Source organism: Mustela nigripes, chromosome 13 (genome assembly GCF_022355385.1).
Source record: "Mustela nigripes isolate SB6536 chromosome 13, MUSNIG.SB6536, whole genome shotgun sequence".
In the NCBI taxonomy this organism is placed as follows: domain Eukaryota; kingdom Metazoa; phylum Chordata; class Mammalia; order Carnivora; family Mustelidae; genus Mustela; species Mustela nigripes.
The window spans coordinates 114,872,708-114,889,415 of NC_081569.1; the positions used below are offsets into that span (position 1 = coordinate 114,872,708).

At 38.0% G+C, this 16,708-nt stretch overlaps 1 protein-coding gene across 1 annotated transcript in view; it reads right to left on the reverse strand.

Moving 5' to 3' along the window:
• Positions 1 to 16,257, reverse strand: part of SYNJ2BP (synaptojanin 2 binding protein) — a 40,394-nt gene extending 24,137 nt beyond the window's left edge. The window contains exon 1 of the mRNA XM_059373493.1: positions 16,056 to 16,257. Within this exon, the coding sequence (XP_059229476.1) occupies positions 16,056 to 16,119 (64 nt within the window). The 5' untranslated portion in view covers positions 16,120 to 16,257. The remainder of the gene's footprint in view (positions 1 to 16,055) is intronic.
• Between the last annotated feature and the right edge of the window lie 451 nt (positions 16,258 to 16,708).

Below are 16,708 nucleotides of genomic sequence, written 5' to 3' on the forward strand. Positions count from 1 at the left end.
AATTAAAATTAATTTTAAAATTAATTTTTAATTTAAATTTGGTAAAAACCAATTTGTTTCTTTTGTTGCCTGTGCATTTGATGTCATATCCAAAAAATCATCAAGCCCCAAAATGTAAATATTTCCCCTATCTTTACTTCTAAGAGTTTTATAGTGTTAGATCTTTGGGGGGGAGCAGATATCTTGTTTATTAATTTTAAGTTTTTAATTAAATTAGTTAACATACAGTGTAATATTAGTTTCAGGAGTGGAACTTAATTATTCAACACTTCTATACAACACCCAATGCTCATAACAAGTGCACTTCTTAATCCCCACCAATTTAATCCATCCCCTTACCCTCTCCCCTCTGGTAACTATCAGTTTGTCTCTGAGGTTAAGAGCCTGTTTCTTGGTTTGGGCCTCACTCTTTTTTTTTTCCCCTTGGTTCATTTGTTTTATTTCTTAAATTCCACATACGAGTGAAATCATAATGTACCATTCTTATTTCACTTAGCATAATACTCTCTAGCTCCATTCATGTCCTTGCAAATGGCAAGATTTCACTCTTTTTTACAGCTGAATAATATTCCATTGTATATATTTATACTGTATTTTCTTTATCCATTCATCAATCAATGGACATATAGTGTTAGCTCTTACATTAAGGTGTTTGATGCATTTTTAGTTAACTTTTATATGTGATTTATCGGGCAAGAATCCAACTTCTGTGTTTTGCATTTGGAGATTCAGTTTTCCCAACATCATTTGTTGAAACTGTCTTTCCATGAAACAAATGGTCTTGGAACCCTTTCAAAAATCACTTGACCATAAAGGAGAGGCCTTATTTTTGGGCCCCTTTTTCTATTCCATTGCTCCATACATCTGTCCTTATACTTCTGTCCTCTATACATCTATCCTACCACACTATTTGGAACACTGTAGCTTTGTAGCAAGCTTTGAAATCAGGAAGCTGTGAGTCCCCCAACTTTGTTCTTTCTTTTCAAGATTGCACTGGCTATTTGGGAGGTCCACTGAGATTTCATATGAATTGCAGAATGTGGTTTTCTTTCTGCAAAAAGGCCAATTAGATTTTGACAAATATTGCACTGAGTCTGCAGAATGCTCTGGACAGTACTGTCTGTCATCTTAACAATACTAAATCTTTCAATCCATGAATGTGGAATATATTTCCACTTACTCATGTATTTAATTTGTCAAATTTTGTAGTTTTCAATATACAAGTTATTGCCTCCTTAAACTTACTGACAAGTATTTTATTGCTTTTGAAGCTACCATAAATGGAATTAATTATTTACTTTCCTTTGCAGATTGTTCATTGTTAACGGGGAGAAACTAAACTCATCTTGTGTGTTGAGTTTGTATCCTGTAACTTCACTGACTTTGTTATAAATTCTAACAGGTTTTGTTGGGTTTTTTTGTAGAACCTTTAGAGTTTACTACAAGTAAAATCATGCATCTGTGAATAGAGACAATTTTACTTCTTCCTCTTCAATTTGTATACCTTTTCTTTCTATTCCTTGCCTAATCAGTGTTTCTGGCTAGAACTTTATTTTATTTATTTTTTTAAAGATTTTATTTGAGAGAGAGGGAGAGACAGCACATGGGGGGAGGGGCAGAGGCAAAGGGAGAAGAAGACTCCCCACAGAGCAGGGAGCCCAATGTGGGACTCATTCCCAGGACCCTGGGATCATGACCTGAACTGAGATCAGATGTTTAACCAACTGAGCCACCCAGGTGCCCTGGTTAGAACTTTTAATACCATGTTGAATACAAGTGTGAATGTTAGCTGTGGATTCTTTGTATATGGCCTTTATCATGTTGAGGAAATTTCCTCTTATTCCTTTGTTTTTAACATGGAAAGGTGTTGAATATTCCTAAATGCTTTTTCTGTATCTGCTGAGATGATCACATTGTTGTTGTTGTTTTTAAAGATTTTATTTATTTATTTGACAGAGAGAGATCATAAGTAGGCAGAGAGGCAGGCAAAGAGAGAGGAAGGGGAGCAGGACCCCGCTGAGCAGAGAGTCCGATGTGGGACTCGATCCCAGGACCCTGAGATCATGACCTGAGCCAAAGGCAGCGGCTTAACCCACTGAGCCACCCAGGCGCCCCTCACTTTGGTTTTTTCCTTCATTCTATTATCAAGTCGTATTACTTTGAACAATTTTCTTTCACTGAATCTTCTTTGTATTCATAAAACATACCTCATTTTGTCGTGGCATATATTCCTCTTAATATATGTTATACTGAATTAAAACGGTGTAGCTCAATGATCACCCTAATATTCCATCTGGAGGCAATTTCTGATCAAAACCACATGGAGCTGGACCCAAGCAGAAACTACCAGCTTGATGAAATGGGGATTAGAGTTTGGAGAGGGTGAGGTTGCTGGAAGTTGCAGGGCAACATTCTAGAAAGGAGGAACTCAGGCAGGAAAAAAAAAGAGAGAGAGAGAGAGAGATTCAGGCATCTGCATGAGTCTTTACCAAGCACTGGCCCATGCATATGTTGAGTCAAATTCCACAAAGTCGGAAAAACAAACACTAGGAAGTTGTACGCTGAATTGTTATCAGATTTCACAAAATGCAAGGAGACTTTCAAGTTCTGACCAGCCAGAATGGAAATCCTCAGTGATTCATTTGAAAATTCTGTGAACACTCACTTAGAGCATCTCTCATTTGTAGAGCTGAACTATATGTGAAGTAAATGCTACTTTAGAACCTAGAAAAGGTTACAAACAGGCCTTCCGGAGGTCAAACCCATCTATAAGTTACTTAGTTACTTAACTGCCTGCTAAAACAAAGGTAAACATTGTAATATTAACAATGTCAATGTAATAAAACAAAATGCAGACATGCAACAATGTAATATTTGCAACATCCAGAATCCAATTAAAAATTAACATGTTATAAAAAACAAGAAAAATGACCAATAATCAAGAGAAAAATCAGTCATTAGAAACAGCCAGAAATAATAAATGATGAAATGGGCAGACAAGATGCTTAAAAGACTATTATAACTATGTGGACATAAAGTCAAATCTAATGACAAAACAGAACATTTTTTTTCAAGCCTTTAATCCATTTTGAGTTGATTTTTGTATATGGTGTAAGATAGTGGTTCAGTTTCATTCTTCTTCACGTTTGCTGGTCTTTTGCATTCTATCCAGTTCTCCTAATACCATTTTTAAAGAGACTAACCTCTCCCTGTTGTATATTCTTAGCCCCCTCATCATTAATTAATTGACTATACATGCATGGGTTTATTTCTGGACTCTCTATTTTGTTCCATTGATGTACATATGAATATGGAATATTTTTTTTAAAAAATGAGACTTACAGGTTTGAAAATTACAATGTTTGAAAGTAAAAATATACCAGGTGTGATTAATATCAGATCTGATACCACAGGAGAAAAGATAAATGAACATGAAGACTCAGAAGAGAAACCACAATAACATGGAGGATAACAGCAATATGTAACTGGAGTTCCAGAAGAAGAGGAAAAAGGGAAACAAAAAATATTCAAAGAAACAACTGGCTTGGGGTACTTAGGTGCCTCAGTTGGTTAAGTGTCTGCCTTCAGCTCAGGTTATGATTCTAGGTCCTGGGATTGAGCCCTACATCATGCACCCTGCTCAGCGGGGAGCCTGCTTCTCCCTCTCCCTCTGCCTCTCCCACAACTTGTGTTCTCTCTTGCTAGCTCTGCTCTGCTCTAATAAATTTTTAAAAATTAAAAAAGAAAAAGAAACAATTGGCTCAAATTTGTGAAAAATCTACATAAACAGATCTAAGCTCAACAAACTCCAATCAGAATAAACACAAAAGAAAAAAAAACAGCAAAGTACATCATAACCACATTCCTCAAAGACAGATAAAAAGAGTATCTTATAAGCAGTCACAGGAAAAAGGACACTTAAGTACTAAGACGCAAAGATGAGAATGACAATAGTCTTTTCCTCAGAAACTATACATGCCTTAAGTCAATGAAACATCATCTTTAACATACTAAAAGAAAAATAAAAGTCAACTTAGAATTTTATATACAGTGAATATAGCATTCAAAAAGAATGGGAAAATAACTATCTTTTCAGAAAAACAAAAGTTGTGAGAAGTTGTCACATGCAGATCTAAACTATGATCAATGTTAAAGGAAATCCTTCAGGCAAAAGAAAAATAACATTGAACAGAAACTGGATCTATATAAAGGAATAAAAGCACCAAATATCATAAATACATGGGAAAACACAAGTTAAAATGAAAAAGATGGACAAAGATACACTGAACAACTGGATTGGCCCTTTTAATATCATAAAAAAGTAGACTTCAGAACAAGGAATATTACAGAGGATAAAAAAGCACACTTCCTAATGAAAAAGGAGTCAATTCACCAAGATGACATTAAATTACCAAATATGAACATACCCAAGAGCAGAACTTAAATATATATGCAGCAAAAACTGAAATGAAAAAAGGCAAATAAAATATGACAGCTGTAGATTTTAACACTTTCCTTGCAGTATCTGATAGAACAAGTAAACAGAAAAATCAGTAAAAATACAGAATACTTGAGCAACACTAAGAACCAACTTGACCTAATTTATCTTTACAGAACAACACACTCAACAACTATGGAATAACATTCCTTTCTAATGCACAGGTAATGTTCACAAAGATTGACCACAGGCTACTTCATAAGTCTGTGTTGCTAAATTTCAAAAGACATTAAAATTAGAAATCAGCAAAAATAACTGTTTTAGTTTTCTTGGGCTGCCATAACAAAATACCACAGACTACAAAGTTCTAAAATTTCTGTTTTGGAGGCCTGGGAAGTCCAAAATAAAAGTACCAGCAAGGAAGATTTCATACTGAGGCCTCCTCTTGACTTATAGGTAGCTACCATCTCACTATGTGCTGCTGCTGCTGCTGCTACTGCTGCAGCTTCTTCTTCTTCTTCTTTTTTTAAAAGATTTTATTTATATATTTAACAGAGAGAGAGAGATCACAAGTAGGCAGGTGGGAGTGGGGGGGAAGCAGGCTCCCCTCTAAGCAGAGCCCAATGTGGGGCTCTATCCCAGCACCCCATGACCTAAGCCAAAAGCAGAGGCCCAACCCACCGAGCCATTCAGGTGCCCTTAACTGTATGCATGTGCAGAGAGAGAGAGACATAGAGAGAGACAAAGAGTTCTCTGGGTCTTGACAAGGACACTAATTCTATAGGATCAGAGCCCCACCCTTTAGTTCATTTAACTTTAATTACTTCTATAAAGATCTTATCTCCAAATCTCCAAATACTGTTCACACTGAGGGTTAAGGCTTCAACATATTGAGGGGGGGGGGTACCACAAACATTCAGTTCCAGTCTGTAAAAAAAGATACTGAAAAAAATTTCCTCAATGTTTGGAAAACAAATAACCAATGAGTAAAAGATGAAACTGTAAAGGAAACCAGAAAACACTATAGTTGAATGATAATGAAATCACAATATATTACAAATTGTGGGATGCAGCCAAAGCAACATTTAGAGGGAAATTTATAGTTTTACATGTTCACAGAAGAAATAAATAGGTATAAAATCAATGATTTCAATTTCTATTCTAAAAAACTAGAAAAAGAAGACTAAATTAAACCTAAAGGAAATAAAAGAAGAAAAGTGAAAAAAATTTAACAAAGCCAAAAAGATGGCTCTTTGAAAGAATTAATAAGGTTGATGAACTGCTAACAAGGCTAATCCAGAAAATGTACTTTATAGATTATCAATTTCAGGGATACAAATGGATTATCACTATATATCCTAAAGATATTAAAAGGATAAGGGAATATTATGAATAATTATGGTGGCTGTCAGTAAAACAGGAAATTTCTTTCAAAAAAAAAAAACCCCCACAACTTATAAAAACTGACTCAAGAAGAAAGAGAATGTCTGAATATCCCCATATCTATTCAAAATATTTCCAAGTGTAGGGGTGCCTGGGTGGCTTAGGGGGTTAAGCCTCTGACTTGGCTCAGGTCATGGTCTCAGGGTTCTGGGATCAAGCCCTGTATCCCACTCTTGGCTCAGCAGGGAGCCTGCTTCTCCCTCTCCCTCTGCCTGCCTCTCTGCCTACTTATGATCTCTCTCTCTCTCTCAAATAAATAAAATCTTTAAAAAGAAATCTCCAAGTGTATTAAAGATACTGAATTCATAATAAAAAAAAATTTTCCCACAACTTCAGGCCTAGACTATTACCCTGATGTATTGTAGCAAACATTTAAGGAAGAAATAATTTCCGTATGCAAAAAAAAATCCACAGTATGTTCATAATTTCACAAAATGTTTCTTAACCCATTTATTATGAAAAAGATCATCTTGGTACCAAAACATGAAATATACATTGGAACAAAACTACAGAAAAACATTCCTCCTGTACATAGACTCAAAAATCCCCAAGAAAATATTAACCAACTGAACCCAGCAACATATAAAAAGGATGAATATAGGGTTTATCTAAGGAATGTAAGGTGGTTTTAACACTGGTCAATCAAATGAACAAAGTCAGCAGTTAGTAAAGGAAAAATCATATGATTATCTCAGTAAATGCAGAAACAGCAGGTGGCAAAAGTCAACACTTCTTCATGATAAGTATTCTCAGCAAACTAAAAATATAAGGAAATGTTAAATCTGATTAAAAACAGCGACGGGATGCCTGGGTGGCTCAGTTGGTTGGACGACTGCCTTCGGCTCAGGTCATGATCCTGGAGTCCCGGATCGAGTCCCGCATCGGACTCCAAGCTCCATGGAGAGTCTGCTTCTCTCTCTGACCTTCTCCTCTCTCACCTTCTCACTCTCTCTCTCAAGTAAATAATAAATAAATAAATAAATAAATAAATAAATAAATAAAAACAGCTACAAACTAACATCCCTAAAACTCGGTGCAAGGAAAGGATGTCCACTCTTTCCACTAGTATTTTACCATTGTACTGGAGGTCCTAGTCAGTATGGTAAGAAATAAAAGATAAAGATTAGGAAGAAATAAAACTGTCACTATTGATGGATATGTATATGTGGGAATGGGGGCATATAGGTAATCTCTATACCTTCCTCAATTTTGCTGTGAAACCAAGTGCTCTAAAGAAATAAAGTCTTGATTTTAAAAATTAATATTTGCCTGTTGGTGGGAATACAAAGTGGTGCAGCCACTGTGGAAAACAGTACGTAGTTTCCTCAAAAAGTTAAAAATAGGGGCGCCTGAGTGGCTCAGTTAGTTGAACATCTGACTCTATCTCAGTTTGGCTCAGGTCTTTATCTCAGGATCATGAGTTGAAGCCCTGAGATGGGTATCACACTAGGTGTGGAGACTACTTTAAAAAAAAAAAAAAAAGTTAAAAATAGAACTACCCTATAATTCAGTAAGCACACTCCTGGATATTTACCCCAAAACACAAAAACACTAATTCGAAGAGATATCTGCTTCCCTAGTTTAGAGCAGCATTATTTACAATAGCCAAACTAAAGAAACAGCCTAAGTATCTACAGGCTGATGAATGGATAAAGAAGTGGCATATACATACAATGGAATACTACTCAGCCACAAGAAAAGGTAACATCTTGACCTCTGCAACAACATGGATATAACTAGAGAGTATCATATGATGTGAAATAAGTCAAAGACAAATACCAAATGATTTCACTCAGATGTGCAATTTAAGAAGCAAAACAAATAACCAATGAGGAAAAAAAGAGAGAGGCAAACCAAGAAACATACTCTTTAGAGAACAAACTGATGGTTACCAGAGGGGAGGTAGGGAGGTGTGAAATATGTGATGGGGATTAAGGAGTACATTTGCCCTGATGAGCACTGGGTGCTGTATGGAATTGCTGAATCGCTATACTGTACACCTGAAACTAATATTACACTGTATTTTAACTGTACTAGAATTAAATTTTAAAAAAAAAATTTTTAATAACTACTACTACTCTGTTTATCAGCCTTCTACACACAACATCTGTTCCTTATCTCCATGACTTTGTCCTCTTCCCTTTGCCTAGAAACATACTTTACAGTAATTACTTGTTTAATTATCTCTTTACCCTATTGCAGAAATTAGTTTCAATTACAAATAAGCTGCTATAAACACCCGTGCACAGGTAACCAGCTTTTGTGCATTTTTCTATCTCCTGTGCCCACACAGTACCTTGTCAATATACAGACCTCAGTTGGTGTGAAGTGACCGTTAATGCCGTTGGAAAGAACACTCAGGTCAGAAACAACTAACATTTCCGGCTCTAAGGAAATCTAGCAAGGTTTAAAAAATTCTCTGTGAGACTCTAGCAAGCTTTTTCATAACCCAAAAAAAGGCAGCACAAAAGAAAAAGAAAAAGAAAAATATTGAAGGGAAAGGCCAATGACCTTAAAATTCCTATGACACAGGGGACCCTGCCTTTCCGGGATGACTACCTCTTCTCCCGCTGGAGTCTATACGCCACACAGCAGCGGTAATGGCAGGCACCACTTTAGTACTTGGGAGTGAATGGAATTATCTTTTGGTAAAATGCTTAGAACAGTGCCTGGCACAGAGTCTACAATATAAAAATATTTGTAAAACAAACAAATTCATTTAAGTCTCACAAGTCTATGAGTAAGTTTGATTAATACTCTAAGGAATCATCTAAGGAAGATGAGGCATTTAGAAGTGTGGGAACTCGCCCAAGGTCTCACGGCTAGGAACTTAGCATTTTGGCTCTTCACCACTATGCTCTGCTGCTCACTGCAATTATGTTAAAATTTAATTCTCTTCTGTAGCCATAGTATCTAGCAAAAAAAAAAAATATATATATATATGTGAATCGAAAGGATGAATGAATGATTCAAACAAGTGACTAAAGAGATGAAATGACTAGGCATCTTGTCATTCAAAACCAGCCTGGTGGTGAGTACTAAGAAAAGCATGTATTGCATGGAGCACTGGGTGCTGTAAACAATGAATCTTGGAACACTGGCATCAAAATCTAATGATGTATTTTATGGTGACTAATGTAACACAATTAAAAAAACAAAACAAAACTGTGCTCTGCAGAAATCCTCTGGTGCAAAGATATAATACATCACTTGTTTTTTGCTACGTCTTCGAAAAGACATTAACAAGTAAATATGCATTGACAAACAGAGAAAGAGGGAAAATCTTTAACACTGCAGGAACACAAAGATGGTGCCACAATCCAAAAATGTGTTAGCCCCATGGCCAGTCCCTTCCTATCACAGTGCTCCATCAACAGGGGCAACAAAGAATATGGCCTCCCAAAGATGGTTCAGGCAATACTGAGGAGGTATACCTGGGCCTCTATTTATTGCTCTGTAAAAGAAGTTTCAAAATGAAGGAAGGATTGCTAACTAAGAGTCACTCAAAATAGAGTGCAAAGGACTTTGAGGAAGTAGGCCTTATGTACCTCTCCTATTTCAATTCTCAGAACATCATTACTTTTTTTGACTTTTGCCAACTGGGCACATCCTTCTACTCTGGACAGAAGAGAGCTAATGTAACACCTGTTAATTAAATAGCCAATCCTGCATCAGATAATCAGCTTAAACTCTGCCAGCACCATTATAATTCTTTCAAAACAAGTTATGTGACCTTGTGGCACTTACCTTTATAAGCTGTTCTCCCGGCTCACAATTCACGGCACACTTTCAATTTCAGTTAACCCTGTCTCCCAGTGAAACCCTGAAAACATTCTGACTGCTTTACAGCCTCCTCTTCTTGACTGACAGCTCCTCAACTTCTTCTGAAATATCTATGTAGGTATCTTTAATCTCTCATTTCAGGATAAGTCTTTGTTCAAACACTGAACATACATGCCAGGTCTCTACTGGATCATGTCTCCATTTGTTGCCTTTCTTTCAAAAGTTTCGATCTCTTCATTTTCACCTCATATTATAATCTGAACCCTCCCCCACAGCCATCTTTTCAACTTTCTCTTACTCTACTGCTTCTTACCCAAAATATGGTAATCTGCACATTGTAGTAGGCATGGATACACCATAGTTTTATACAAGGGGAGGATATTATCTATAATATCCTAAACATATCCTAAACATCTATAATATCCTAAACATTTCCTAAAGACATTTAATATGGTCTTGAGTCTCTTGTCTGACCTACAAGGAACCAAACCAACCTTACAAAGGTCCATAGTTATTATGGCTATTCTACCTCTTGAGGTACCTGCCATATGCCTATCATAATTAATAATTATTCTCCTACTGAACTTCAAAATTCTTAAAAATAAGGATCTTTTATTCTTTATTCCAGTATCTATGATTCCTAATCATAGTGTAGGCACATAGTAAACATCAAATGAATGTTTTTAAGAACAGCTTCCCTTTATTTCTGACTCTCCTGAAACCAACAGTTTGTTCCTAAATAAGAAAAGATCATCTTAGATCTTTTTCCTCAATAACTCTGTACTTATTCAAATAGTCATTGATGATTTTTCTGCCTAGTCATATGGCTTTAAAAAATGTTGCTATAGCTCAGCATCTATCAGCTTGCCTTTCTACTTCTTCAGAGTAATTCCTAGATGTTTTACTTCACAGTTATTTTTGATTGTCTTGAAAATATATTAACAAAAATGATCCTTGAAACAATCTTAAAGACTTGTATAATACACTCTTTTTACTCTATGGGATTTTCTAGCTACTCTAGCTCCTTGTTTCTTGAATCTTAGTTTTTTATGCATTATAACACATTATGTTCAAATTCATTCTTTCTTATGCATAACACATTATGTTTAAATTCATTCTTTCTTTAAGTTAGTTGAGAACCCTGTTCGACTTTCTGAAAGTTAAATTAGACCACGTTACTGGTTCTTTTATCAATATTTCTATTCTATTTTTCCCAACATCTATGTCTTCCTAATCATTTCATGAACACTTACCCACCACTTTGTGTCATACCCAGCAAGACATTAGGAAAACAAAAGACGAAGGATATATATCTTTTGAATCAGAAGAGCTCATAGAGGGAGGAGACACAAATAAGGAAGCAAATACAGAAATAAACACTAAGACAGAGATATGTACAGGGTCCAGTTGGAGCCTAAAGAGAACAAAAACTTTCTATGATGGTTCACAGCCTGGGTTTTTAAGTCACACGGACTTGAATCTGATTCTTAACACTACCTCTTAAAAAAATGTGTGACATAATTTTCTCACTTGTACAATGGTCTAATAACCATTTCAACTGTTCCTTGTCGGGAGTACAAGAGACAAAGTGCTTAGTTTAGCAATACATGACAAGCATTCAATAAATGGTGTATGGTATTCGTAACAAGGAGGTAGCTAGCCTATATAAGGCTTCCTGGAGAAGGTTTTTGAATTCAGTCTTAATCAATGAACAGGAAGGGAAAGGAATCAAAATGGAACCTTAGAGAAAGGTTAAGTTTCCACACTAGCATTAAGAACTTGTCTAACAACCTCAGCAACCTCATCTCCCTTAACTCTTCTAAATGAACCCTCCCTTCTACCCAGGCTGGTGTACTCACTGACCTCAGAATATGCTTTACTAATTTTCTCTTTTCTATTACTACACAGGCCATACCCTTCCCTGTGCCTGGCACTCACCTATAGACTGTCTGTAAGTCCAACATAAATTCTACCTTCTTGAAATTGATGGGTTTGGCCCTTATCAATGGCTCTATTCTTTGAACTTGTCCTGTACAAGGTGAAATTAACACACTCCCCACCACATTTCCCTTGCCCTATGACAACATACAGGCTCATCATAGTCCTTAATCCTTTTCACTGAGCTTTCACTTTTGAGGTGTAAATGTAATGTCTCCATTGGAATGTAAATTCCTAAGGGTAAGACTTCATGCCAGCAAGAGAAAATAGGGCAAAGACATAGCACCTTAGTCTCAGATCTATTGGGTACATGAATGAACAGTTCAGAAAACTTAACAACAGTCTCAAGGTCAAATGCAAAGTGCATGACCAATCTGTAGACTTAAATACTTGGACTTAATGAGATTTCCTGTTTTTAGGTTCTCCCTTGAAATGCCCTCAGCTCTACCAACAACAAACTATAAAAACTTTCCACTGTGGACTGTGCAAGTTGTCTAAGATGCCTCAAATCCTTAAGGCATGATATAATCAAATAAAGGCTAGGAGAAAGGCTGGGAATCAACTCCTTAGACATGGCTACTATATTGGAAGGCAACATATGGAATAGTAGAATCAACAGATCTAGGTTGAACTCACTGGCTTTAGAACTTGGACAAATCCCTAACCTCTCTGAGAGATATTTCCTCAAATAATAAAGTGGATGAATCAGTTAGCACTCATGGTTGCTGTGAAGATTAAATGAGTTAATATATAAAATAACTAGCATAGTATCAGAAATATAATACCCCACTAATTATTCATTATTAAAACACCATACAAAGGCAGTATCCTCTGCAAAAAAAAGTAAAAATAGAGATTCTCTTCCTTCTTTAAAGATAATATATCAGGAGAAACCTGCTGAAACCCACTGAGGCCTCAGCCCTGAACAAGCAATCCTAATGTTAACACCCAGTGGGTCACAAGGCTGTCTTTATGGCCAATCTCTATCTGTTACAGTGGGGCTGGGGGTAGGGGGTAGAGGGGGTGAGCTAGATTAGATTCTTGTGATACTTCTTAGAGTAACTGGGTCTTTTCAAAATTAAGAACTCTTATTATAATAAAGGACAATGTGGGAGGCTTAGAGACTATAAGCAAGCTGAGCTCCCACAGGAAAAAAAAAAAAAATCAACAGTATTCCATAAAGAATAAAAGGTGAACTCCTCAAGTGTTTGAAGCCATTTAAAATTCTGACCACTGCCTCTGACAACCCTTCAGATCACTCACTGTCAGTCCAAAATGGCAGGAATCATAAGGTAACATGTGGAATGTCCCCCCTCCTGCAAAATCATCAACTCTTGGAAGTAAGTGGAAGACACCGCCAAAGTCATCCAGCCTAAGTGTCACCTTAATACAGTTGAGGAAGAAGGAACAGGTGAGGGGCGCCTGGGTGGCTCAGTGGGTTAAGCCTCTGTCTTCGGCTCAGTTCATGATCTCAGGGTCCTGGATCCAGCCCCGCACTGGGCTCTCTGCACAGCGGGAAGCCTGCTTGCTCCTCTCTCTCTGTCTGCCTCTCTGCCTGCTTGTGATCTCTCTATGTCGAATGAATAAATAAAATCTTAAAAAAAAAAAAAAAATCCCTGAAAAAAGAAGGAACAGGTGAGATGCCAAGCTACATGCCGAGCTTCTTTCTGCCTCCTCAGATACTCACTTCATCATAACTTCCCCAAGATTTCATTTGTTCCCTTGCAATAAGCATGATCAGACAGAGTAAGTTCACTTACCTTGCAAAATGGGCCCAAACACTGAAAATATCCCAACACTCTTGCCCTTGACAGAACACTGGCACAAAAGTGCAAGAGAATATACAATTTTTGCTGTTAGCTGATTAAACTTTCAGGTCTTTGCACAAGAAGTTGTACAAAAAGAGTGACAATGTTGCCTACAAACAGAAATGCATATTTAGAACTAGAGGCTTTTCATATTTCTTCTGCAGAGCAAAAAATCTCTATGAGCCTATCAAAGTTACTGGGATAAATGACTTCTTCCCTGTGTGTCTTCATAATGACACAGCGAAGAAAAGCTGAATCAGAATGTGAGACTTCTTAGATGGACAACATACCAGGTAACTAGCTCTGAGAGGCGAAAAACAGAAACTTGAAACATTCTCTTGTTAACTGAAACAACCAAACGTCAAATGACTGTTTTTATCCCAGTTCAATCTTAAATTTGGGGCTCTACTTTCCTAAACTCTTAAGTTTATCAATTTATATGCGTTAAGACATGAACATACTTCGGAAAATTAATGGAGTCACCTGATGAATAAATATTCATTGTGAATAAATGCATATATACTATAGAAACTAAAGTACTTTTGGGGAAAATATATTAGCTAGATATAATTATTCTTCTTAATTAGTACCTTGAAGTTTGTCCTAACTCCAATGATTCAGAAAAATGTCAACACCAGGAACTTTCAGTCTGCAAGATCAACAGGATCAGAAAATTTGAGCAAATGGTGAGCTGAACATTTGTCAACCCTGCTATACAAACACCAAAAAATGTGATATTACATTGAACTTTAAAAAAAACATTCAGTGACTTAAACACACAAAATAGTATCAGAGTTCTCCTCTGCTATAGCCAGGAGATCCTGGAAATACTGCAGATGCCACAGTGAAAGAACCACGTCAAACTATGTTAAATTCTTAACAGGCAAGAATCAAAATTCCAAATCACATCAAGGCAGCTAATATAATAATGAGGGATGCCTATGCTATAGACGAAAGAGACAAAATGGGAGCAGGACAACTTTAAATACTTGCAGGACAATCAGAAAAGGAGCTAGCATTGTTTTAACTGACCCTAGGAACAAGTACCAATGGATGAGAAGTACAGAAAAGCAGATTTTGGGGTTAACAATACTTTTTCATACTGGCCTCAAAAGTCAATAAATACTAAGAGTGAGAGAAGGAGAGATTTACATAAAGTAGGAAAAATGAATCTAAAAGAACTGGGCATACTGAATGAGCATTCAAAAAACGTTTAGGAGCTCCTATGAAGTATGACACTAAATCATGCAGGTTAGAATGAGTTACTTTTCTATAAGTAAAACTGACTTCCAGTCTGATATAACTAGAAAAAAAAAAAACAAACACAAAGTACAGATGACTCTGAAAGCTGTATTTTATGAAGAATAGTCTGTAAGTGGTGGTCAAGATATTGCAAAATTCCACATGAGAAAAGATGATGGGCTGTCTTAGGTAGTGGAGATCCCAGTGGGGTCGAGGAAAGGAGCGGGAGATTTACAGAAACATTTCAGAACTAGAGCTCTGAGTTCTTGATGACTTACTGAAGACTCTTGGAAAAACAGTTATTTAGTAGGATTTACTGTGCTCATCAATCTATTCCTCTACCAAGAATAACAACAATAGTAGCAAACACACAATGCTTTCCAGGTGTCAGGCAATGTTCTGAACGTTTTGAAGTACAGTCTATCATGCACAGTTTACAGATGAGAAACTAAGGCTTAGTTTCTATCAATAAAGTAGTCAGACAATCAGTGTCAAAGTTCTAGTAAGAGGTTAGATACCAGATGGATCTACGTAATCCCAACGCTAAAGCTCTTAATCCATACACCAGACAGCTGTAAAGGGGAAGCAACAAAAACCAAGGCAGGCTGACCTTGAACAGCGTTAAGAGCCCACTCGAGAGAAAGCGCTGGCGGAAACGGGGGGGTGGGGGGCGGAGGGGTTCTAAGGGGAAAGATGACTGAAGGTTAAGTGAGGATTTAGCGGTGTCGGAATCACAGGATGTGCTTGTTTAAAAACAAACAAAAACAAAAACAAAAATTTGCACTGAATCCAAATTCCTAGAGATGGGACCTAGGAATGATCTTAAAAAAAAAAAGATTTTATTTGGAATTAACATTTTTTTTTTTTTAAGAAAAACCGAGAAACCCTGGGTCATTTTGAGGCACAACCAGGTCTGAAAAGTGCTGTAGCCAATCTCTAAGGTTTCTTTCCGTTTTAGCATTCCAGGTGATCCCCAAAACGGAAAGAAGGCGGGAGGGATGATTCCAGCACCAAGAAAACGGCTCTGCATTTACAGTCAACACCGTTTACGGAACTGTCTCACAGGATCAGGGATCAGGCAGGCAACGGGAAAGAGGGGTGTGGTGTTTAAAAAGCAGGCTCTGGGGCAGAACTTTCTAGCACTCTCAGCACGCGAAAGAAAACCTTCCTGACTAGAATACAGGTGATAAGCTGACGGACAAATGAGGTGGGCTCCTCAGACCCGGGTCGGGCTCACGATGGATGCCCGCATAGTCTTCTACGTGCTCCGAGCGTTGTGGGGGAACCTCTAGGCTGGGGCCCGCCGGCTCCAAGGCCGAAGGAATCGGGCTCAGCAGGAGAGTTTTCTGCTCTGCCATCACCTCGAGCACCCTGCGCCCGGAGACGACCTGTGCCACACGTACCCGAGGGTCCTCTGGTAAGACTGATTTCCTCCTCAGTGACCGAATAATCCACGCTCCCGTTCATGTCTCACCGCTCTTCTGGCTTCCCACCTGGGTCGGCCCGGGCTCGCGCAGGTGAAAGTGAACCAATCTCCGCGCGGCGCCCAAAGCCCAGCACTTTCGGTTTCAGGAGCCCGGCGACCGGAAGAGGAAGTCGGGAGCGCCGGGAGCGCAAGGCATCCTGGGAGTCGTGGTTCTCCCGGCTTCCCTTGCCCCGCCCGCGCCACGAACTACCGGCTGAGACGGGTCGGTTACCATCCTCCTACTTTACGGTTGGGAGTGGAGGTTGTCAAGGTCCGAGACACAAATAAATTGATACTGGCGAGGAGAAATTCAACAAAAGCTCCTGACATCTCGTGGGGGAGGGGGGAATAAATTCTGTTATTCGGATTAGAAGGGGCGTCGGAGGCAATCCGCTAATGCGACTGCAGAGAAGGAAATCTCACCCTTTTACAGAGCCGGGCAGATCCAATCCATCCCATGCATGTTCTCGTGGGAGAGAACTTAACACCGTTTGCTGTGTACATTCTTCGGTATCTCACCCCTGTAATGGCCAACCGTGTTAGGTAATTGCCACGATCCGAAGGAAAAATAAAACTGTGACAAGCAGGACA